Source organism: Pollicipes pollicipes, unplaced genomic scaffold, assembly GCF_011947565.3.
Source record: "Pollicipes pollicipes isolate AB1234 unplaced genomic scaffold, Ppol_2.1 Scaffold_7261;HRSCAF=8764_pilon_pilon_pilon, whole genome shotgun sequence".
Classification (NCBI taxonomy): Eukaryota; Metazoa; Arthropoda; class Thecostraca; order Pollicipedomorpha; family Pollicipedidae; genus Pollicipes; species Pollicipes pollicipes.
The window spans coordinates 37583905-37607668 of record NW_023597054.1 but is presented as its reverse complement, the minus strand read 5'-3'; the positions used below and the strand labels follow the sequence as shown (position 1 = coordinate 37607668).

Sequence of the window (23764 nt, the reverse complement as noted above, 5' to 3'; positions counted from 1 at the left end):
TCATGAAATGAAGTGTGTTTATGTCCTCGGATCACTTACCGTCACGATACAACATGCACTATTCACCATTGATTATTTAAACTTGCAGTTGCTTAGAGTCTTAAAAGCGATAACTAGTGCATTGGTCTTCTCTCGCGACGGGTAAGATCATCTTGAGAATTAAGGCAAATCAAAAACGGTAAGATATTTACCATCGTTAGTGCTTCCGTCGAGCGCCGTGCCAGTGTACCCATAATGGCAAAACAACAACAAAAACATGCAGTAATCTTGCTTGGGTGTTTTCCAGCATCAAGTCCGCCAAGATACGTCAAAAAATTTCAGAATGAATACCAAGTCGGAGGGGAATATTTCCTGGACTGCCTAGAAGATCCAGCACAAAACATGGTGATGGTGGGCCTGAAGGACGACCCAGCTTATGGCAGTGTGGGGGAGGTGGGTACATGCCCTCGACCCCACCAACGTTATCATTTGTTCTAGGCTGCATATCACGTGTTCATAAACCGATGTTGACACACATCCGAGTGCCCGGTTGAAAAGGCGCCCTCGGGAGCGTGCGGTGGGGGATAGTTTACCCCTCGCCTTGATGCTTCGACAAAGAAAAGGCATAGAGATATCACACTTATATAGTGCAATAGTACTCCATGATGACTAATTTATGTCAAATACTATTTTATTTCTCTACATCTTGACATTTTGTCAGATATAGCCACACCATGTCAGGCTCGATGTCATTGCCGGATGTGTTATCTGATATACTTACTCATCCAATCTTCGCCCGAGTGCCTTTTCTTAACAAAAAGTCGCTGGGGGTCGTGTCATGCCAGTGAATTTAGCTGGCCGTTAGGAGATGAAAATGACGAAAAGGTCAATTTCAGATCATTTTGATACTGGAATTCTCAATCAACGTCAACTACCATAGACTACGTATTTCTTAAAAAGGTAAACAAGGACGTCATAGGTCAGCAACTGGCCCCTACCGTTTGAAGACAAAATAAGAGTTCTGTTGATGTTTTTGTGGTGAAGAAACATGTGGAAAAAGGTTTTGTCCGTCCTTCATCTTGTTTTGACGTTAATACGTAGCCCAAGGCCTCAGGATTTAGTTGTAATTCTAATCCCAATGTCGAATTGTCTAAGAAACCTTCCCAAAGGGGCGTAAATTCGTTCACACTGTGTGGTCGCACAGGGCGCACACAGAGCCCTGGTAAGGGGGGCACAGGGCTCACAAAGGTCCCTCTGATGGTGAAAGGACCCCCCTCCAGAAATATCAGCGGATATAAGTCATTTGGTTTCGAGCAGCACAATTGCCCTATTTTATTATTTTTACCGTCTTGGGCTGAAACGTAATCCAGAAGCTATCCAAATATGTAATTCTGTTTGCATGTTGAAGTCAAGAATCTGTAGAAAGCGGGCGTCAGCTAAATGGCGGCATGGAATAATTCGTGGGGCCAATAATATACTGTGGTTCAGGGTAACTTTTCTAAACCGATAACATGAGAGGTTTCACCAAATTTTTCGTGTTTCTACAGGAATATTAATTGTCCCTGAACGTAGATCGTAGTTCGAACTGGGGCCAGTAATTCGTATTAACTTGGCCAAGCCATTCTCGTCTGGGAATGTTCAACCGTCAATCAGAATGGATTTGTGAGAACAGTTTTGTAACATAATTTTGAAGATACATGCTCGCCAGTCCTCGAAACACTAAGCCTGACGCCTGGCGGTGCAGTTTCATTGGTCTCGCAACGTCAGCCGTGCGGCTAACACGGAGCGGCCAGCGGGCCGATGAAAGTGATGACGTATGTGAAGTCAGTATCTGTAGTCAGTATGTGTAGTCAGTACTTCTCGGCCTCTTACCTCAAAACCACTGTTCCTCTCAGCAGCAGGAAGTCCCGGATGAATCCATGACATGTGTCTCTCCAACATTTTCCATTTACCTCTGCAGCTACAGCTCAGGTATCCACAAATTGCAATCCTTCTTGATCAGCAGGGCGCTTTAGCGCTCTGACCTTAAAAACTGACTATTAGCTACATTCTTCCAGTCGTTCAGCTTCTCGCGACATGACCACAACCAACAGGAGTCCACAACGTTGCGCTGAGCGCCCTGCGTTGCCGCGTGGCGAACATTCGGTCCATCGGTGCCAAATGGCACGACGTTTTAAAACGCTGCGTGGCAAACTGATCACATTCGTCACAGGGTACTGCGGCCACCCACAATTCTTATGACTAGCAACAAACCTAGCTACTTAGTATTTAATACTGTTGTAACTATGTGAGGTGAATCTTGACTGAAACATCTGTGAAGACAATGGCCTGAGGGCCATGGGAAAAGCACTGTTTCACCACTGAAGTGTGACGTCGGCACTGATATGATATAATGATATCAGTGTTAGTCAGTTAGCCAACTCTTACGGCTGGCAAGAATTGTGGCTGGCTGCAGTATCTTGCGACGAATGTGATCAGTTTGCGTTTTAAAGCGTCGTGCCATTTGACACAGGTGGGCAGAATGTTCGCCACGCGGTGACGCAGGGCGTTCGGTTAATTATACAATGCATATCAGTGTACTTGTTTTATACTTCTGGCCCAGGGGGCCAGAAATATAACACACACTAAAACTATCCTGATTAAAGCTGCTATGTTTGGCAGCAAATTATGGCCCACTTTGCTCATGCAGCGCAACGTCAACGTTTTGAGACGTGTTCTATACATGCTCACGCTGCGAGTGTTAGCGGGTACAGACAAATGCTTAGCTTTTAGTTTGAACTAGCTGGGATGGTCTGTTGTGATATGCCCTGGTCTGTTGATATTTTTTTTCAGCTTCGAGATCTTGTCACCAATTGGCTCGCGAAAGTCTCAGTTTTTGTCACCTACCACATCCGGTAAATCAGAAGTTTTTTTCACCTCTGCCGACAAGAGCGTAGGGCGCCATTCAAACAGGACCTACTCAAGACCCAACGTAGGGGAACCCCGAACGATCGAATGTGCTCGATCAGGCTATCAGATAGGCCCCGGACAAGAGCGTTGAGCCCCCATGCAAATAAGAAGCACCCAAGATCCAGTGTGGAGGGTCCCAAAAAGATAAAGTGTACCCGAGCAGGCCATCAGATGGCTCCGGCAATAGCGTGGGGCGTACATTAAAATACCCAATGTGCAAGGCCCCCAAACAACCCAGCGTGCCCGAACAGGTTAACAGATGGGCCTGCAACAAGAGTGTAAGGCCATTTGCTCAAATAAAAAGCACCCGAGGCCCAATTTGAAGGGCCCGAACGACCGAGTGTGCCCAAGTAGATTAACGTAAAGGGTCCCGACAAGAGCGTAAGGTTCTAAGCAAATGACAGCATTGGAAGCGCCGAAACACGCTAGACCACTGTAGAGGGTCCATGAGCTTATCGCAAGTGTGTTGGTAGGTTTACTAACGTAAACGGCCCCTTAGCAACCGAGAATACCCCGGTAGGCTAGCATATGGGGCCTCGACTTAAGCCCACAGAGCCTATCTGGCGGATGGAAAGAATCCGTGGAAGGTCCCTGATTGACAAGCGTGCCTCGGCACGCTAGCAGGAAGGGTCCAGCAACAGCGCAGGGCCCTCCGAGAAAATGCAAAGAAATCAAGGGCAACGTGAAACACTCCTTAACGACCAGAATAACCTGTAGGTGGCTATATATGTCTCCAAGAATCAGCATAGGGCCCCTGGACAGCGTGATGTAGCTTAAAATTTTCAAATAACGACTTGACACGGTTTGAAAGACATTATGACGTCATGAATGCCAAAGTGACTTTGAAATAACCTTGCCGATATATATTTCCCATTTTCGCCAGCGCGTAGCTCAGAAACTAGAGGGGGTTAGGTATTAAGAACGCTAGGACTATGAACAGCACCGAAAGGTCTTCAAGATGGCTATTTCAGTTCAAAACCCCATATGAATGGGAAACACTCAGTTTAAGTCAGTCATCCAGAGCGGGCTCAGCAAAGTTCTCATTTGAGTTGAAATTCGGTTTTAAACCGGATTACGTCCCTTAATGCAAAATGCGAAATCGGGTTTACGAAATCGATACGAACCGTAGACTGACGTCTCTCGTCGTCCTCTACAGGGGTATTAAAATCTGCCGACTTGGATAAGAGCGGTAAAAAGATGCATATATTCACACAAAGCTTGGTGCCAAAATGTTTTTGGACAGCAAATTTTTGGTGACGGCCAAGACGAAAAAATACAGCACACATGCAGAAGATGGCATGATGTCTCTATACAAAGATATTACGCCTCAATCGTAATACATTTCATCACACAACACAAGCAAACGTTTCCGTAAAGACTTTACCGTGCTCTACGGCACCCTGGTATCTTTTGCAGGTTTCATTCTAACCCGGCAACAAAAATGTCCTATGATTTTTAGTTTGTCGACCGACTCCGCGACAGGTCGGCGACAAATCAGTGTATGTTCTATGACCCGGCTGGTCGGCCGATCCACTGTTTTTAACAGCCGACTCCCAGAGTCCTGAACTAGACAGTATAAAATGCTGAAAAAGATCTAGATATGGGGATACATCTGGCCGCAATGGCGTGTTTCAATTGTCGCCATACGACCAATCTGAGGTGGGCGGTGGCTTTCAATGCACTGCAACTTTGCAAGTGGCATTCGCATTGCAGTGTCATGGGCACCTGCCCAGTGTTTAATTTCTGGCCTTGTTTACTTCGATGGCTGTGCCGTGATCCAACACCTTGTCCTCAGCGACGAGAGACATTGATAGATCAGGGTAAGTCGGTGGGATTATCCGATCAAGGTAGGAATTGACCTGTGATTATCTAAACCGCCTTTTCAAGACACCAAAAAGGCTGTTAACTCACTGAAGCCGTCACAAACAACCAGCCTTCTTCCCTTTCAAAGAACCATGGATTGATGTTGGAGTCTGATGACACTCCTCATGAGGGAGAATAACAGACGGTCATAGTTGCTCAGAAATACCAATTTGTACCTTTTTTGTTCTTGTCCTGATTGAGAATGGTTACCAGTCACCAAGATCTTCAAATCGGGGTGCTCTTACTTCTTATTCAGGTCAAAGCTCCAACCCCCCCCCCCCCCCTAAGTTTGTAAAGAGGTGTGCTGATCTGGGAGACCTTCATATTTTGAGTTACATTGCATAATGTCTCACTGTTTTCTAACCTTTCCCCCCAAAAAACTATGCCCCTGCTTGGAATACAACTATTTTGTCAATGTTTTGATAGCTTTTTAACAGTTATTCACCGTTCAACCTCTTTGTGACATGAATCTTGGCCGCTGGAAATTGATGATGCCCAATGAGGTAGGCCATGATGAGGCAATGCAAGTGGGGAGTGGAGTGATAATAGCACCCTTACTCTGACAGCAAAGCTCTACAAGTCACTCATGCTGCAGTGCTCATTCATGTGCATATTTTCTTTGCATTTGTGAGCGTGACATTGCATGGATGCAAATATGGTATGCTTCATTACTGCTTTTGCTAACATTGTCCTCAGAGGCCAGAGAAGATGGTTGCGTGCTATAGTTAGCATTTTTCTCATATTCTTTTTTTTGCTATCTTCCAGTCAGGAATGCTGGCTGGGGGTGGGGTGGGGGCGGCAGGAGGAGGAATCAGCATTGAGGGCGCCCAACCCGACAAGTGGTGGTGGCATAATGACAGGAGTGCCAATTTATATGAATGTTTAGAGGGGGATAGCAACCCATGGATAATGGCCAACATATTAAGTCCAGAGAAGATGTTTTTTGTTATAGCTAGCTCTTCACTCATATTTTTTGTTCTCTTGTATTTTTATTCTCTCATTTCTGTGTATTTTTTCAGCTAGAAATGCTAGCTGAGAGGGGGGGAGGAATCATCATTGAGGGGGCCCAACCCAACGTAGATATTGGGTAGTGCCCCAGAAATTGATTTGAATTGACACTTCTGCATTACATATCACATACATCACAGATAACCTTAGTTCTGCATACTACTGGCATGCATGGGGCGGTTTTGGCTTGCTGATTGAATTTCTACCAAGTGTTGGATGTTGGTAATGAAATGTGTGATTTTGCTGTAGCAGTTTATGTTTTCATAGCTAATGCAGATTTTTACACCGGCATATACAAAATAAATAAAAAGGATGGTAGTTAACAGCCTTAACCTTTACCCTGATTCGCCGGTTTTTGTAAAGCGGACTGGTGGAAGCGGGGAGGGGGGGGGGGGGAAGGGGGATTCCCTGACGTTTGCAACCTAACGAATCGCAAAAGGGGACTGCCTTTAGCGAGATCTCGTGGTTGGTAAGAAGTCTCCCGTTGTTAATTGACCCCAATGGACCACGTTGCAGGTCAATTTTTTCTGGAAACCAAACATCAGGTTTGCATGTTCACATACACAAAACCATGTAATGAAATGACATGGAACATGAAGACGGCTTGGCACGCACTTGGCGTGACACGCCAGGCTTGGAGCATGCCTATGGTGAGGTGGATAGTTTGATGACAGTTGAGGTGGGGCTCGAAGCGCAAGCGTGATTTCCGTAAATGGGATGGCCTGGTAGGGGCCCCTATGTCTGACGTCATTCCCAGTGCCGCTTGCTACTGGTTCAGATCTGCTATGCATCCTGCTGCCCTGGCTATCGAGATGGTTCGCTGTTTTTTGTTTCTGTTAATCGAGCGAAAGCAAATTTAACCGTAGATCGAGTTTAAACGTGAGGCCCCGGCAAGTCCCGAAGGTGGAGGAAAACTCCTGTTGTGATTGGGCTATCTCATTAGTCTAGGGCAGGTGCGCCTGCTTTCCTAGCAGCAGCACTTATCCAGACATTTGTTCAAGGGCAGTGTATGGGTGAATGTTTCGGTTATGTGCACGATGTCGAAAATTGCAGTGATGAAAGAGTTTCGGTGATAGGCTGATTGCTGATGACGCTATGGGGCACGGACAATTGTTATGTTCTGTTCTATTTCTGTCCACTGTCGACAATTTTTCCTTAAAAAATTTGGTCGGCGCCAAAAGTACACTTTACCCCCCCCCCCCCCCCCTGGTCCTCTATCAAGCGTTACGAAAAAGTGAGGAAGCACTCGTAAGAGAGCGTTTTTCCACGGTTCATACTGGAACAGCAAATACACCAAGACGAACCCGACCGTGTATCGTGATTTGATATATTTCGCGAGGAGCTCACAGCTGTGCCAGCGTGAAGGGTTTCCTTTAATTGTGCCACATGTCATTGATATTGCCTTCTCCTTTCCCAACCTCGACAGTATGCCAACGCACCCCGATGCCTGTTCCATATGGATACCCGTGAGCATACATGACCCGTGAAGTGTTCTAACAGATTAGCCCTATGTATGCGTTAAATCGGGCCCATGACAATAGTTCGTCACCCCACCGGTACGGTGAAACTGCATGTGGATAACTGGGTGGTGGATGGTACGGTGCTTGGTTGATGGCGGTATTTGTGCTTTCAGGATCTAGACGCAGTCAGATGTGCCCAGTTCTCTCTGCCGGACCTAGTGATCGGTGCTAAGGCCAGCCGTGTGGATCCCACCGAGGGCACGGTATGTCCTGCATACCCGATACGCGCGCGGTCTTAAGAGAATGCCTGTCACGTCCGACGCGACGTTGCCCCGTCTGCCGCGTGACCTTGCGCATGAGTACGGCTGCCAGTCATGTCACTCTTTCAGATACTTCGAAACCTTAAGGCCGGATACTGTTGGCTTACTTTCGTGACAAGCGAGCCGTCCGTCTGTCTTTCGCACCTCCTAATCAGCAAGGCGTCAAAGGGACGCTGCCTATTTTGAAACGTTGCGCTTAGTATAGCGTAACCACTGTTAGCTTTTCGCGCAGCGTTAGCAGCGTATAACCGGGGAGGGAAAGTTGGTTGAAATATGATCAAGGATTCGTAACGTATTTCATTAACGGCCCCTGTGTATATGTTTAGGGAACATCGTCAAAGATGTACTTTTTGTTTTCAGTGAGGATCATAATGTATGCACAAAAATATTAAACCATTAGGTCCCAGAGTTTACTGATAACATCCCTAGGAGGAGTTGGGTTGAATGACTTTTCTTACCAATGGCGTAGTTATTGGGTCATAAGGAGCTGCATCCACGGATTTGAATTAAGCAATTTCATGTCATGCTCGTCCTAGGTGTGACGTTGCCTCGAGAATCAGACGGAACCAGTGGGACACGTCCCTCGTGTTAGGGAGACGATGCTGGAACCGAATGCAAGACTTCCAACTGTCATGTGCTCTGCGATACGTGCTAGCCATGCTCCATTATAACCATCACATGTTCATGACTTGAAACATTAGGTTACAGCACCATCTGTTGGCAATAAGGGAAATGCCGTACTGATGTTCAAACTAGCAGTGCTTATCAAAAACAGCAGGTATAGGGAAGGTTTCGTGTTTGAAGATAGTGAAGCAAACATAAAAAGTGAACTAAGCCCACTTACTGGCATACTTTACTTGGGAAAACTGCTTTAGACAGCAAAATGTCTCTATTCAGTAAACATTCTCTTTAACGCGCCACTGTTTTCGTGGAAATTCTTGCATGACAATGAGTTGCTGTCAAACTAGCCGTGCGAAATTGCCGGTGTTCTAACTAGCAGCGATAATTAAAAATGTAGTTATAGCGAATGCCTCTTTTTCCAACACATTGAAGCAAACATCGAGCATAATGAAGTATGCTTTCTTAGTGGTATGCTTTCAATGAAAAAACTGCTGAAGGCAACAACATTTTTCCATTTACTAAACATACCTTCATTGCACCAATGTTTTCATGAAATATTTGCATGATGTTGAGGTGCAGCCAAACTGGTAGTTCGAGATTGCTCCTCTAGCACTCACTTGCAGCATTTCAATCTCGACTACTGCAATCGAGAGGTGACCGTAGTGGAGCTGGAGGTGTTTGCTGAACCAAATATCTTTATACGCTAGTGCTTTGGCTTTTCTTGTGGTGTTTGTGCATATTTATCCGTGCGTTTAAGGTATTTTTTCTTGCACATTTCGTTTGTGACGGCATCTGATTAATTCGATGATGTATTTTTCCGCAACAACTAGGACTTTTATCCAACTTCTTGCACTGTGAAACACAACACATGATTCGTGATTGAAATTCGCACGGCCTGTACAACATCGGTTGAGAGCCAATTGACGTCCCGCATACGGGGACATCGTCCTCAAGAACGCCAGATATCGACGTTTCGACAATTTTATTTTTTTGGCCTTGAACACATAATGATCATGGGGTAGTAAGATTGAAATGGCGTTTCTATGACGGTATGCATTCCTGAATGACCTTAAAACAGTCCGCACAAAATATGATGCACACGTTAGCAGTGTGTAGCTCAGAAACTAGAGGGTTTAGGTGTCAGCCCGCACTCGGCCGGGGGAAGTTGACTTCCCCCCTCCCCCCCGGGATGTCCAGTTTCTAAACGCCGTAGGAGAAAACAAGGATACAGTTCTTTGAAGATCTTGCCAAATCATGAAGAATAAACCCAAAGTTTTTACCTTAGGTCAAATGTGAGGTCACCGAAGGCCTCGAAAGGCAAAAAACGGGAGCTCCGTTACATGCAGTTAAGGCCTATGTTAACGCGCCAGGAGATTATCGGTGACACAAAATAAACGTAAAGACTGTGGGAAATCCATTTCCACCACTTCTGTTCTCTCACATAGGTCAGGTCAGATCAGGCGACTGTTCAAAACTGACGACCGGTAGCGTAAAAGAACAATCCTTTTCTTCGCAATGTCTTTTTGACTAAGTTTATTTCATTAGATGTAGGTGTGGGACGAAAGTATTCCAGAAACTAAAATACTGTTTTAGGGTGACCTAGAGCTTATCTGAGATCAGCCTAGGCGAAATTGATAAACTATCCGAGTGAAAGGCAGGAAAAGGTGCTAAACGGGCCTATGTGACTAGCACAATATTTTTGTGCTCAAAAATAGTGTATTGGACATCTGCATGCACTCAAGGTCGTATGGCTGATGTTTACGTTATATAGAGTCCCATCGACGCATGACAATGTGTTTGTAGCAAACTGAGAACAGGTACGTTGCCGCATGAACTTAGACGTCATCAGCTTCACAGACAAACACGATAACGAGGTGGTTACACATGTCGTCCTCGTTCATCTAGCCTCTCCGCTACTGGCAGTATAGGTCATTGACCTTAAATGACATCGTGTAACAATGCACGAGCTAACGTGTCCTCAAAACGCGTCATAATTTTATCTCAACACGTTTCCAGAGGAATATTCGAATTCTGCGTCCAGAATATCTTCAAACACTGTCTATTTTGACCTTAGCACCTGCTTTGCCGAAGGCACCCACAGAGACGGGTCATGACGTAAGCCAGGGTCATATGATTTGTGGTCACATAATGGTTGCGCATGTAAGTAAGTAAATACTTTTTCTGATAAACGACACCAAAACTACACAATACGTACAAACTTGCATCATTTATGCAAAATAGCGACATTTGACCTGACTTTAGGTCGATGACCTGGCATTTTTCTAAAAATCTGAAGCATACAAACCATAGTTACCATCGTGTTTTATTTCTATGTCAAGTTCGAACAATGGCAAATGACCGGCAAAAAAGTCAGGGTTGAGATCATTCGGTGCAGCTTACAACCCTGCCCCTCTTAAGATCCAAACCCGTGTAGTTTCTGAGCTACACGCCTGCGAAGATGTACATACTTTTTCGAGCAGACGATTTCAAGATCACCTGGACATCCACGACGCCATGATAACATCATTCAAATCCTGCCATTCCATTGGCCACTCAGCAATCAAGGCCGAGAAAAATATGATTGTCGAGTTGCTGATATTTGGCTTTCGTGTGCACGACTTCCAGATAAGACGGTCGTCAATGGGCTCTCTGTCAATTTGCGGTCAATTGGCAATCAAACAATGATGTAATGAGGAGCATATCTACTAAACATAGAAATTGTGTTGTCTAGCTTTAATCTCGTCAAATGTGGAGCATCCCCTTTGCGATGCAACTGTGTTATCCTCATCTTGCAGAGTTTCTACGAGTGCGACGTCGACCATGTGCTCGTCACACTGATTTCGCCAGATGCGAGATTCAACAGAGCATTAGACTACCACTGCGCTGCTGTGGAAGCTCCCTACATGGTTGATCGTAATGATTGTGACGAGGTAGTTGTGACGGATGCAGCAGCAATGCAGTCTCCTAATTCCGACGACTCAAGGTGAGTCATAAATGTATGCACGTTGCACACCGTTAGGACGGGCTGCACTACGAACAGCAGCGTAACTCATTATTCCCTGCACACCTTATTTCTCTGTTGCGAGCCCAGGAATCGAGTGATCTGGGCGAACTATGTGTGTATTCGAGCGGAACGTACCTGAAAAGAATGAATCATTGTTGTGTTGTTTCCTCCTTGCATCCTTCCTTTGTAAAAGGATTACTGTGCCACAGTGGCGTTCTCACGAGCCTCGTGCTCGGAGAAATTAGCAGTCCGGTGTAGAAAAGTTAAAGTGTAGAGATAAAAGACATACCACATTCCGTTTTACCTTGAAAAACAAAATTGTGTACCTGCTGTAGCTCGTAGTAAAAACCTTTGACCTTTCCCCCTCATTTCAGTCTTGCATACGGGTGTTCTACCGAACAATAACCGTGGTCGTTCGCGTAAGATAAGACATAACGAAATGAATGAAATGCGAAATAAAGCATAGAGAAACAAGGGCGTTCATTGACGATCCGAACAATCATTCTCTCCTCATCAATTTTGGCAGAACGATTCCCCTGACACACGCTATTTCTGCAGTTTTGTATTGTACGTGGGGTCTAGGAACGGCTAATAATGCCGCCGTATTATCATGGTAGCGAAAAATTATCGCCGTAAATATCGGGTACACAACATGAACATGCCGAAGCACCCCCACCCCACCGCCCCCGCCCTTCGTGTCTTATCCGCCGGCCCGGCCACCCGAACCCACGCCAACCCATCACATCACGTGACCCGGCACCGCCCCGCGCTCGGCCAATCAAGGCAAGACACATATCCGCTGAAGCCACGTGATCAGCGCCGAGCCACCCAGCCACCGTGGCCGACTCAGCCGCCACGCTGATCTCAGGTCTTCATTGAGTTTCGGCCCGGGGCGCTTGTAATGGAGTGGTGTTACAGATAAACGCCAATGGAGAACGTCTGTAATTTCAAATATGGGCCAAGTACTAACAGCTGGTCCAACCCATGGATACATATAGCGTGCAGAAATGGCGCGCCTCACCATGGCCTCAGGTGGGGGTCATTTCGACCCCATGAAAGGTTTTCCGGAATGGTTTCCGTGCGGCGCGGCGTAGCCGCGCCACATTTTTTCACAGCTATGGACGTTGAAAGCGGATCGTTTGGTATCAACAATTTAGATGTACCTTGTAAGGTCGCTGACCTACGACAGGTCAAAGTTAAGCCATAAATTCAATAAAGTCAATTGCTAGGGAATCGTTCAACCAGATGTAACAACGGAGTGTTAGACAAAGGCATATATCTCTGATATATTTTCGTAGACAGCACGACAATTGAATAAACAGATTCCATTGACCAAGGATCAGGTACAAAGGTCAGACCATGGTAAAAACCAACCAATCTTACCACTGGAGCTTGCTGTGCGGGGTACTTTCTGGTGCTCATTTCGACTTTGTTGCTAACAGGAAACGCATTGTACACATTCAGTGAACATCTTAAAGGTCAGAAGAGATCACTGACCTAAAATGGCCGAACTGAACATTGTGTTTTTAGGAACACACTGCCTAGCATAATGCTTATTGGTTGTTCAAATGCTTAACTCAAATCAGTATTGCATTATTTTGGTCACCGTGACCTATGAAAGCTCAAACAAGACCACTGACCTTTAAGGAGCATGGGCAATTTTACTTGGAACAGATATCGAGGTTCTGGGGACCTTTTGGAGGTCAACCTGGAAGTTGAACCTGTTTGACCTTCTTTAACCTGCATATCATGACCCAGGAACTTCAACCTTTGGCCTAAGTGAGATCACGTGCCACTCAACACACCCTGTTAATTTTGTGCCTTGCTTTCTTAGCTCCCGGGATCTCAGGGGGTGAAATTGCGCTCCGCCCCCACCCGAGCGAATAGTATCCAACCGGCCACCCGGGCGCGTGTCAATCCAATTAGATAACAGTTATTGACAAGTGGTTTGCGGCTAAATACATTATTATCGATCACACTGTCCAAAAGAGATCGAGGCCTGCATGCTTGCCGGACTTGCGAGACCGTCAGCAGCGCACCGACCGCTGCTGTGTGTTGCTATGGTAGCACCGACCTTTTTGTAAACAAACTCACTTACTTCACCTGTCGACCGAGTAGGAAACGGACTTGGGTCGTGACCTCATAGTTAATGAATATGCTTAGCCCAAAGTAAGGAATGGGCTTCAATTGACTTCTGAAGAGCGGGGCTCTGCTCCTCGAAGGGGGTGGGATTGTAGAACTTCATGTACTTAAGCCAACGTTACCGTAGACGTTATCAAGGTGATAGCTTTATGGTGTCCTCGCCTGAACAAAATCCCAAAGGTGCATTGCTCCGGTTGTTCTATACGCGTTCGAACTCGGAGAGCCACCATTTTGAAAGTGTTTAGGTCCATGATTCTTATACTGTCCTTGTTGTGTGGTCGTTGATTGCTGAATTGAGTCGAACGATTTCTTTTGCTAAGTCCAGTCTCCTGACACGACGGCCAAAGTTGAGGAGCTGAACCCTCGGCAGTGTTCGAGCACACTGCTGTTCGTTGGTCGTGCTAATATCCGTGGCTGTGAGGGTGCAAGGTATGATGTCATTCATGATCCGCACCTAATCTGATTTTGTAGCACCAACGCGAATTAATGAAAATCCAAAGTCAGTTTCGATCAAGCTCGGAAATTTCGCTTCTTTCATTGGATGCATAATTGTGCTGACTGGTGGACTGTACCACCTGGCAATATGAGAGTTATTCAATTCAGGGAAAATTGGCTTTTGCCTAGATATGCGTGAATGTGGCGTAGAATGTTAAAAGATGAAATGCCCCAAACATCTTCATAGATCAAAATTAACTCTTTCTCTCAAGTGTCATCCCAAGCCTGTAATTTTGTTACATCGTGTTACTATGAGCAAACATGCCATGGTTGATCATGTTTCCCACTTCTAACCACGTTCTGTGCCTTTTTCAGCTGGCCGTTCCAATGCCCGCAGCTGCCGGAGGCTGCCGGGATTTTCTCGTTCAGATACGATCTACAGGACCAAGACATCCGCTGGCGGTCCATTAAATGCTGCCGCATCAAGCAAATGTCTTGAAATAGCAGAGCATTCGCTAAAACAAGCCAGCTATTAAACAGGTGCCAGCAGAAGGCTTTGCTCACGACCACACTGCGATCGTGGACTCGGCGGTAGGGAACTATACCAGCATTGTCATAATAAAGCAGCAGCGGCCTATCGCTTTAAAATTTTCACTTCCTTCGACGAAAACACCGTACAGAAGCAGGGGTTACATTTGCCGATCTCCTTTTTGGTTTGCCCGATGTCTGGTATCACTTAATATACCGATGTACTTATGCAAAATGCGTCGAGTAGCCCACATGAACGTATAGTTTTCCTCAAAATTTGTTTGAAAAAATATTAGTCCATCAGTTTTTGAGGGGCACAAATGGTAAAAAGGAAGCCTTTTACCCATGTGTCTGCCTATCTCACTCCCCCACTCACCCACTCCTGTCTGTCTGTCTGCCTGTCTGACCACTACTTGTCTGTGGCCTTAGTCAGATCACAGACCGCGCACTACCACATACACAGTAGTAAGATATCAGACTACTGATATTTGTTTTGATCAGGGCATGAAGCCGAAATAGCAACGCATCTATCTCTCCATTCTCTTGGCATTTTCTACAGGGAGCGAGGCTATTACTGCTGTCTTATCCATATGCATATTGTTTCTCGCGAATGCACTCAACAACTTACGTGTAATGTTCACGTTTACCAAACCTGTGGTGGTCTATTGCAGTTGACTATTCATTCATTGACAGACCACCCCGAGCCGATGGTATTCCACTAGCCTAGGGCTGTGTTGTGTCCTGGTGTCCAAGACAGTGTGTTTTGCTGGGCTAGGTATTTTGTTCTTGAAGATCAGTGCGCTGTGAAGCTGACACGCTTCGTCCTCTTATGAAACGCAACGCACTGATGTTGTTTTCTTGAATGTGTGCAATGCGTTTGAAGCCGTTGGCCTGTATAGAAACACCACCCGCGTCGATGGCTCATTCCACCGGTGTGCGATTTGTGAGACACGTTCTGTTACCTAAGCACGCTGAAGTGACGACGACTGTTCACGTCTTCATGCGGGCTCGACCCGCCTTTCTGACACCTGTGCTCCATTTGTACAGCTCCCGCAGACAAGTGTTTTGGTGCGAACAGGGTTGAGCCGCCTCAGTCCGTCCGACATGATTCCCAGCACCAGCCAGGTCTGGGGCTGGCACGTGCCGTGGCCCGTCGCTATGTCTGCAGCTGGTGTTTACCTGGTGACGAGCGCTCAGCTAGGCCGATAATATGCGCAGGAATTCGGCGGAAACGATTCCTGAACATTTGGGGGCGCGGGGGATGTGTGACGGTGCCCATCACGCCCCGTCATGATTCGGCTGCATCGCGATGTCGCGTGTTCAAGCGACGTCACAGTCCATGGCGCCGCGGGCGAACACAGCCCACTTCGATCGGCTTTGCTGCCGCATGTCCGGCAGCGCCGCGATGCTGTTTTGGCGTCGCCGGGCGCTGGCTACGTGGCCGATAGTTTTTCGTGATTTCCCTTTGAAGGTCCGCCCCGGAGCACGGGTTTGGTCGAGGAGCCCAGCGCCGAAGCACAGGCTTGGTCGAGGAGCCCAGCGCCGAAGCACGGTGTGGTCGAGGAGCCCAGCGCCGAAGCACGGGTTTGGTCGAGGAGCCCAACGCCGAAGCACGGGTTTGGTCGAGGAGCCCAGCGCCGAAGCACGGTGTGGTCGAGGAGCCCAGTGCCGGGGCACTGGTGTGGTCGAGGAGCCCAGCGCCGAGGCACGGGTGTGGTCGAGAAGCTCAGCGCCGAGGCACTGGTGTGGTCGAGGAACCCAGCGCCGAGGCACGGGTGTGGTCGAGGAGCCCAGTGCCGAGGCACGGGTGTGGTCGAGGAGCCCAGTGCCGAGGCACGGGCGTGATCGATCAAAGCACGGTGCCACTTTGACACCTCTTTGACGCCTATTTTGGTGCCCGTAATCAAGGTTCGGGTGTGATCGAGGATTGGATGTCTCGATCCAAATATCTATTCGTTTATTCGCAGACGTTACCAAGCCGGCATATAGCTGGGACAGCGTGCCGGGCTCACAACCGCGTGCCCGTCAGTTTGGGAATTACCACCAGCGGTGGTATGGCTTTACACAACATGGAGCATGACTGGCTACTCATTGAGCTGAGCTTTTTCAGTGAGCCCAAACCCAGTCCTCGAGTAAACTAATTGTATTGCATGCAGTTGATGCATGTGTTCCAGCACAAGTTGCGATAAGACACGGTGCGTATTAGATAACAGTGAGATAATTTGCAACCGGTAGCGTCTGAAGCACGTATTTAGAACCTGATCCCATTGTGTGCGGGGTAAGGTTTAAGTGCGCATCAGTTTTTCGGATGTGGTTTCTGAACGGTTCGATAGAGACTTGCAACACTTTTCTTAGGCACCCTTTTCCATAGTTTATGCCACATTTTGTGGTATCTTTCAATTAGTACAATTAGTACTATATATATCTTTCAATTGGTACTATACCGGACTCGACCAGTTGATCGGCAGTACCAGTTTTCTCGAAATCTTTTTGGAAAGCTCAGAATTTCGATTTGAAGTAGCCGCCCCGGTGGGTGCAATCTCATCGAAATCCTCACCAGTATAAAGATGTTGCTTTTCATCTACCATGCTTTTTTAACGTTTGTGTTCCATAATATTGGCGATACACTAATACGTCAAAATGCTTGTATAATAAGCATTTTAGCATAAGCACTTAGCATTTCGTATAATAAATGCAACGAAAGCGTGAAACACTATTCAGAGAAAACAGAAAACAAGCATGAGGCCACTAGCACGCGAACTCGACGAAATGTTATAGTTTGGCTTCGATTTTTCTCTGTGACCTTTACCACGGTCGCCCATTTCGAAACGCACTTTGGCTCTGGGAAATAGATTCTCACATGGTCCATAGTGACACTGACGAACCTCACTTCTGGCATATGGGGCTAGCCGCCCGCTGTGCCAATCAAAAATCGTGGTGCTGTGGCAAAACGTTAACAGCGTTATTTCGACTGGAAAATAATTGAAACAAGTATTCTCATGATACCTTGGAGATGCTACAATGGCAGCACCCACGGTTATTATTAGGCGCAGCTAGCCCTGAGGTTTCACTAAAGCATGTTTTTGAAATATGCACCAAAGGTGGTACACTCCCTTTAACAACGAATGCCAGTGACGGTTGCATTGGATTGCATGGCTGCTCCATATAGGATTTATGGAGGCAGACTCCTGGACCACTATTTGATGGAGCTTCACAAGTATTTCCAGCGTTGTTTCGTTTCTTTCGTTGTGTCGTGCTAAGTTGACAATATTTATGGATGGTCCTTACGCACGTGTTATTGGCGGCTAAATTATGAGACCATTTGCAACATACAAACCCCCCTTTAAAAGTGTGGTTACGCATATTACTCCTAAGGCTTTAATCCAGAGGCCTGAAAATTTTAGGAACGGATAGCTCAATTCATCGTTTTCAGTATTCACGCAGAATGTTCAGATCTCTCGCAGATCTTTAGTTGCGATCACCATCGACCTAAACTGGTGACAATTTATATGTTTCGGCGAGTTAAATGGACAGAAGTCAGTTTGATGAAATTGAGTAACGTATGCGCAATCGGGGTGAATTTTACCTGCAATGATAATAATCCGGTCCGTTTTTTATGAGTTTTGGCTGTTAAGACTCTTGCGAGATTCCGGTGGTCTCACTTGCGGTTCTGTTCGCTCAGTCACGCAGTAGTTTTTGCGTGCTTGCTTCAAGTGAACTTAAAGCTTAGGAACCTGCAGTAATAGACTCCCACATCACTTTCATTTTTTTCGAATGCGGAAAGGTGCACATGTCGACGTGGCGAACGGATCGTTCTGTTCGATGTTTAATTTTGGTCACTTGGCGGCTGGAAAAGTTCGGAAAATCGGGAAAAGCCTATAGCTGTGTCAAATATGTGTCTGAAAACAAACTTTTCGCAAATCTAGGCAGGGTTGATCTAGGCCAAGATCTAGGCAAGCTGATTTTGAAGCGATGTGATTTGCTTACCAGTGTGTGAACAATACAACCATCCTGTCGCACACGCTCGACTAAAAAGAAACATTGTGGGTACCTTTCGTTAAAAACCCTTTCTTTGCTCCCAAAGACGTTCATCGTTATTTCCCCATCACTATTGTCCGGCTTACTGAAGCCAGCACTAATGACTGTCTGCTGCCTCACTAATCGCGCGCTTCGAAAGGGCGAAATATTGGTTAATTTATTTACTCAGACAGCAAGTCATTTTGCGGATCCTTAATTACATCCTGAAAAAAAGAGATTGACTTGTCGATGCTCTCTGGTCACGCCACGCTGTACCATGCATGTGTGTATGCATTCAACGCTCTAGGACAGCTGTTCCCTCCTCGTCTTTTGGCCAAGTAATTAGGGTTTGCAGCGAGCCGGAGCGACATGCCTGTTGTTCAGCACCTATACTAGTGTCACAGGAAATGACGTTGTATGTAATGCATAATAAAGGCGGACCAGATCCATTGCATGTCTGCGCATCGGTACGGCGGCGCTGGGGCTGCAGCCTTGTCTGCAGACTCAATAAAGGGCTTAAGACTCCAGGCTTTCTTGAATTATACCGTTGTGTAATTCGCGCGGAGCCTGCGGGACCCTTTCAAATTGCGATTCGCTATGCGCCAGCCGCGCCCTTTGACTTGGCAGCGACAGTGGCGCTGTGTGCTGGCTCAACGGCACAAGAGCAGATTTGTTGAACGTGCACATGCATAGGCGCACGCGTTTGCATGCATGAGCATATACGCGCACACACACACGCAGTCGTACACGCATGCGTATGCGAACACGCACAGACGCTAGATATGTACCATTAAGAAGAATATGCCATCTTTATGCACTTTTCACTTATGGTTAGATCAGACGCGTCCAAGTTGATCTGGGTCCAGTTTTCACGAAATCTTTCTTTCGAAAATGTCAATAATTTCCCTGCTCACCGCAATGATATATCCTTTTTCTACGTGTGTGTTCTGTGATGTGTTGCGCAATATGAGTCGTGTCCGGAGGACCCCACAGTGGCGTATTCTGCGCAGCTGGAAACTCGCAGACTGGAGCGTCATCTGTCTCCATCTTTCGTGATCTGATGAGAGCCAGGTGGATGGCGCCAGTGACGTCAAAGCGTGAGGCGGGGCAGCTCGCCAGTCACGAGCGGTGACAACTGCAGCTGTCGAAGACTTGGGCTACACTCTGGGGCTACCAAGAAAGAAAGTCAGTACTGTTACAAAACATGGAAGGTGTTGTTTGGATACGAAAATAACACTAATCTCCTTACGATATAGTGAAGGTACTGCAGTGGTTCCACCCGGTACTATTGTTAGACGTAACTGGTCCTGAGGTCTCAGCAGTGCATGCTTTTAAGTACGCCCACAGCTAGGTCATTGCCTTTAAGGTTTAAATCGCGTGGCCTTCAAAGGGCCACACGACACATCTGTTCACAAACACACATCTGTTCACAGATGTGTTTGTGAACGAAGTTCTACCTAGCTTGGCCTAAGTAAGTTCTGAATTTGCCGGTAAACAGAACGATAGCAGTGCACTTAGGACTCATAGAGGCATGAATATGAGTCAAGAAATCCCCTTTGGAGGGTATTACCTGCAGAAATAAGAGTAATTAGTCACTTTTGAGCCAAATGTCACGGATTTGACCACGAAAAAGTGGCCATACAGCAAAAACGGTCGAGGCCAGAAACGTCAACTTTTTAACACGCGCAAAGTGATATTCACTCGGAAATCCAGCCCCGCGCCCAACACCGTTCAAAAGTTATTAACGAAAAGCTTAAGGAGGGCGTCTGAAGGCCCTCGCACAGTGAGTGTTAAGTGACCACACTCTTACATTCTCTATACTCTATACTACTAGAATTGCCATAACCTGTACCAAATGTTACTTTCCATTTCCTTTCCTAGTTCTTCATCAAAACACGTTGAAAGGCAATTGTGTGGAGTTTTGGCTTAGTTCGGATTATACCCCTTTCGGCCCGTTGTGATCACCTCGGGGTTATCGGGTGAATGATAGTGGACACTGGACAACGATGGGCTAGACTATAGGTCTCTGGTCTCCCTCCGCTACTGAGACTCAACCCGCACAGCCACCTCTCCTCGGAGTTTGTGCGGGCTCTCGGGCGTGGCTCCGCCGAGGAAGAGGGGGCATTTGTCCATTCATAGTTGATGCATGCAACTTGCTCCGGATAAATGCGGTTTCCGGGTCACCGATGATGCGTGAATGACTGGCGGATAGTTCGCGGCAAGCTTCAAGCCCATTCTCACCACCATCGGGGCTTTAAGACATACCGAGCTGCTGAGGCTACGGGACGCCGCTTGCCTTTCACCTTGGCATGAACAGCAGGCACCGCGGGGAATCGAACCCAGCAACTTTGATATCCTAGACACATAGCCTAATATTGCACTACGGCACCCCGTGCAGACAGGAATTATCCTTCTCGTATTAGTTCCATCTGTGTGTTCGTGTTGCTTGTCCGCTACAATACCGAGTGATATAAACAGAAAGGTATATGACGGCAGTGAATAGTCCCTAACAGTTGAATACAACAAAACCTACAACGCCTGTCAGCCCAGTCTGAAACAATGGATAATCCTGAACGTGATGACATGCTTAACAACGACTTATCTACACTAATGATGATGATATTTAGGTTAAACGTGCGGAGGCGCAAATTACTAAATACGTCGCCCGAAGTCGTGAATGGCGAAGATGACGCTACTCTCGCAAGAGCGGTATAGGGAGCGTCACTGCCGACCCGCGAGCTGCCGCGCAGCCCCTGCAGACGGTAATACTGTTCTTGGCAGAGTTCAAATACATCTTGGATTATGGCTGGCGCCGATACGGGTTGTCCGGGTAAAAATGTTTGAGGCGCAACTGAAAGAAACTTTTATGGACCTTTAGGACTAATACGTACAAGCTTTGAGCCTATGATGTAGACTGAGGCCATCTTTGGCAGTTCGCCTTCATGATTGCAGTTCCCAAAACTGCTGACCAAGAACACCATTATAGGGTATTTCTATGTGCACAAGGGTTGACAGTATGCCTCTGTCCGCTAATTAACATCAAAACGCATACAGCTCGCGCCCGACCGAGGTGCCCGAGTACGGCTGGCAGGCGGCGCTGGTGAGCACCAGCGGCCGGCAGCCGTTCTGCGACGACGTCATCATCAACAGCCACCACGTGCTGACGGCCACCCACAGCGTACACCACACCATTGTCGCTAGCATGTGCGTGCTGGTCCGCGAGCACCGCACCGACCAGCGAGGCAATGGCATCCGGCTGAGTTCATCTTGCCGCACCCGCGCTACCCGCCCACCACACACGCCCTCGACCTGGCGCTGGTGCGACTGGCCCGCGCTACCCGCCCACCACACGCGCCTTCGACCTGGCGCTGGTGCGGCTGGCCCGCGCTACCCGCCCACCGCACGCGCCCTCGACCTGGCGCTGGTGCGGCTGGCCCGCACTACCCGCCAACCACATACGCCCTCGACCTGGCGCTGGTGCGGCTGGCCCGACCGCTCAACTCCGCGCCGTGCGTCAACTGGGTGTCGCCCGTCTGCCTGGCCTCGCCGACGTCAGAGCAGAACGAGGGTCGCACGGGTCGCATCTCGGAGAATGGCCTGGAGTCGGCCGTGCCGCGTGAGGTCGACGTCCTCACCATCTCCAGTGCCGTCTGTCGCCGCTCCTACCGCAACACCGCCGTCACGCTGCTGTGCGCGGGGCTGGCCGCCGGCGGGCGCGACTCGAGCCAGGGAGACCGGACGGCCCACCAGCCATGCTCAACGTCCGGCTCCGGTTCGAGCTGATCTGCCTGGTGTTCTCCGGCCGTGGCGTCGCTCGTCCTCGCTACCCGCGTGATTGCGCCCGCGTCACAGCCATGCTCAGCTGGATACGGCCCGGCACGGCCGAAGCCACCTCCCATCGTTGAGGCAAAGAGATGTATCGCGCTCCTGGTGTACCGCCGGGCTATCCTGACCTTGGTGCATCGCCGCCGCTTCCTGCCCCTGAAGCGGCCGAGTGGCCAGAAGCTCAGAAATCTGCTGTAACTGATGCGCTTTGTTGTCTCCTCGAACACGACCAGTATCAGTTAGCTCGGATTCTGAATTGGACCGTAAAATATTTGCTTATGTTTTTATCGCCCTCTTTCCGCGGCCCAATCAGATAGTTATTTTCCTGGGCGCTAATTTGCATTGAAAATATCATTTCTTTCGAACATCCGAATACTTAAGTGCGGATGACTATCACTCATGAAATATGTCAGACTAGGACCACAACGTATGATCTGAATTATTGCATCATGGCTCATGCGAGATCTGCTTGTTTAGACCGCAAATGGCATACATAAACATCAGATCGATTTAAGAGCTCGTCACGTGTTCATCGCTTGACTTCTGACATAAGCTTCGAATGCGCTATTTCAACATCGATTTGTGTCGCTGTTTTGCAACTTCGTGAGTTCTAAATCTGAAAACGATGTACATTATTCTTGTACCCATATTTAAACCGTTATTTGCACCCGGACAACGCTGAATGGATATCGCATTTTTCCCCGGGGATATGTTTTGGGCTGAAGGCTGTGAGCGACCTGATCCGTCATACCCGTCGCCGACTTTTCATACAATGCTGCCATGTTACAGAGTGTCATGGTTAACTCATATAAGGTAGGAACAATGAATCCAGTTAATAACAGATGGCACTAAAAAAGCAAACAAGCAATATGTATTCCAGAACACCATCCATAGGCTTCTTGTCAATGTGACCATTTTGCTATATTTAGTCCACATTTCTCCTAACACCTGTTATCTTAGCGGCGGCAAGACATCCTTCACCAACTGGAAATATCCTACTTTAAAAAAACAGTGAGTGAAACGTTCCATGCCAGAGAAATAACACCGCTCTTTTCAAGCTTAAATCACTCGCAAATGACGCAATGGCATGGGCACGATCAGACCGCCAGGTCAGCATGTGAGCTATCGCTTGATACTAAAACGATGCCGGCAAGAGAAGTTACGCCGTGACGTTGGAGGCCACCGCAGCCAATGGCCGGTGCATAACGCGCTGGTATTTGGCTGCGACTGATTTACGATCGGCTCGGGCGGCCAGGGCCGGACTGGAGGAGCCCGTTCGCCCCGTCGCCCGGAGCTGTGTTTGCCTTGGCGGTGGCAGCAACTGGCGTTGTACGTGGCCGATGCGGATCACTGGCAAATCTGCGAGAAGCCTAGGCTAGCAGCCGGCCTCGGGGCGTTATCGGCAGCGTGTCTGTGCCGGTGAAGGCTTCCGGCGCTGGCTGTAAGTGGGGAATGAGGCAGATGCCACCTTGCCCTCACGCTCTGACCCACGATCGTCTTTAGATGTATCATACCATCATGGCCCAACGGCCGTAAGCCTCTTAGTCCCGCACGAAGTGACCGGTTGCGGAATTAAATGCGCATATAACAATTTCGTGACGTGAGAAAAAACA

The 23764-nt window shown here is 47.7% G+C and overlaps 1 protein-coding gene across 1 annotated transcript; it reads left to right on the top strand.

Annotated features, from left to right (window-relative positions):
• Window positions 1-415: 415 nt before the first annotated feature.
• On the top strand, window positions 416-15211 carry LOC119111381 (uncharacterized). The gene is made up of 5 exons (XM_037235194.1): window positions 416-432; window positions 4521-4587; window positions 7433-7522; window positions 10996-11183; window positions 14157-15211. Exons 1-5 carry the CDS (start codon window positions 416-418, stop codon window positions 14278-14280), a joined length of 486 nt encoding a protein of 161 aa, XP_037091089.1. The 3' UTR covers window positions 14281-15211.
• The last annotated feature ends 8553 nt before the right edge of the window (window positions 15212-23764 follow it).

What these genes read in the sequence shown, in the direction of transcription:
- LOC119111381 (XM_037235194.1), top strand. An exon ending in CGCCATACGACCAATCTGAG is followed by an intron (nt 4,588 to 7,432) that starts GTGGGCGGTGGC and finishes TTGTGCTTTCAG; the next exon opens with GATCTAGACGCAGTCAGATG. An exon ending in TGGATCCCACCGAGGGCACG is followed by an intron (nt 7,523 to 10,995) that starts GTATGTCCTGCA and finishes CTCATCTTGCAG; the next exon opens with AGTTTCTACGAGTGCGACGT.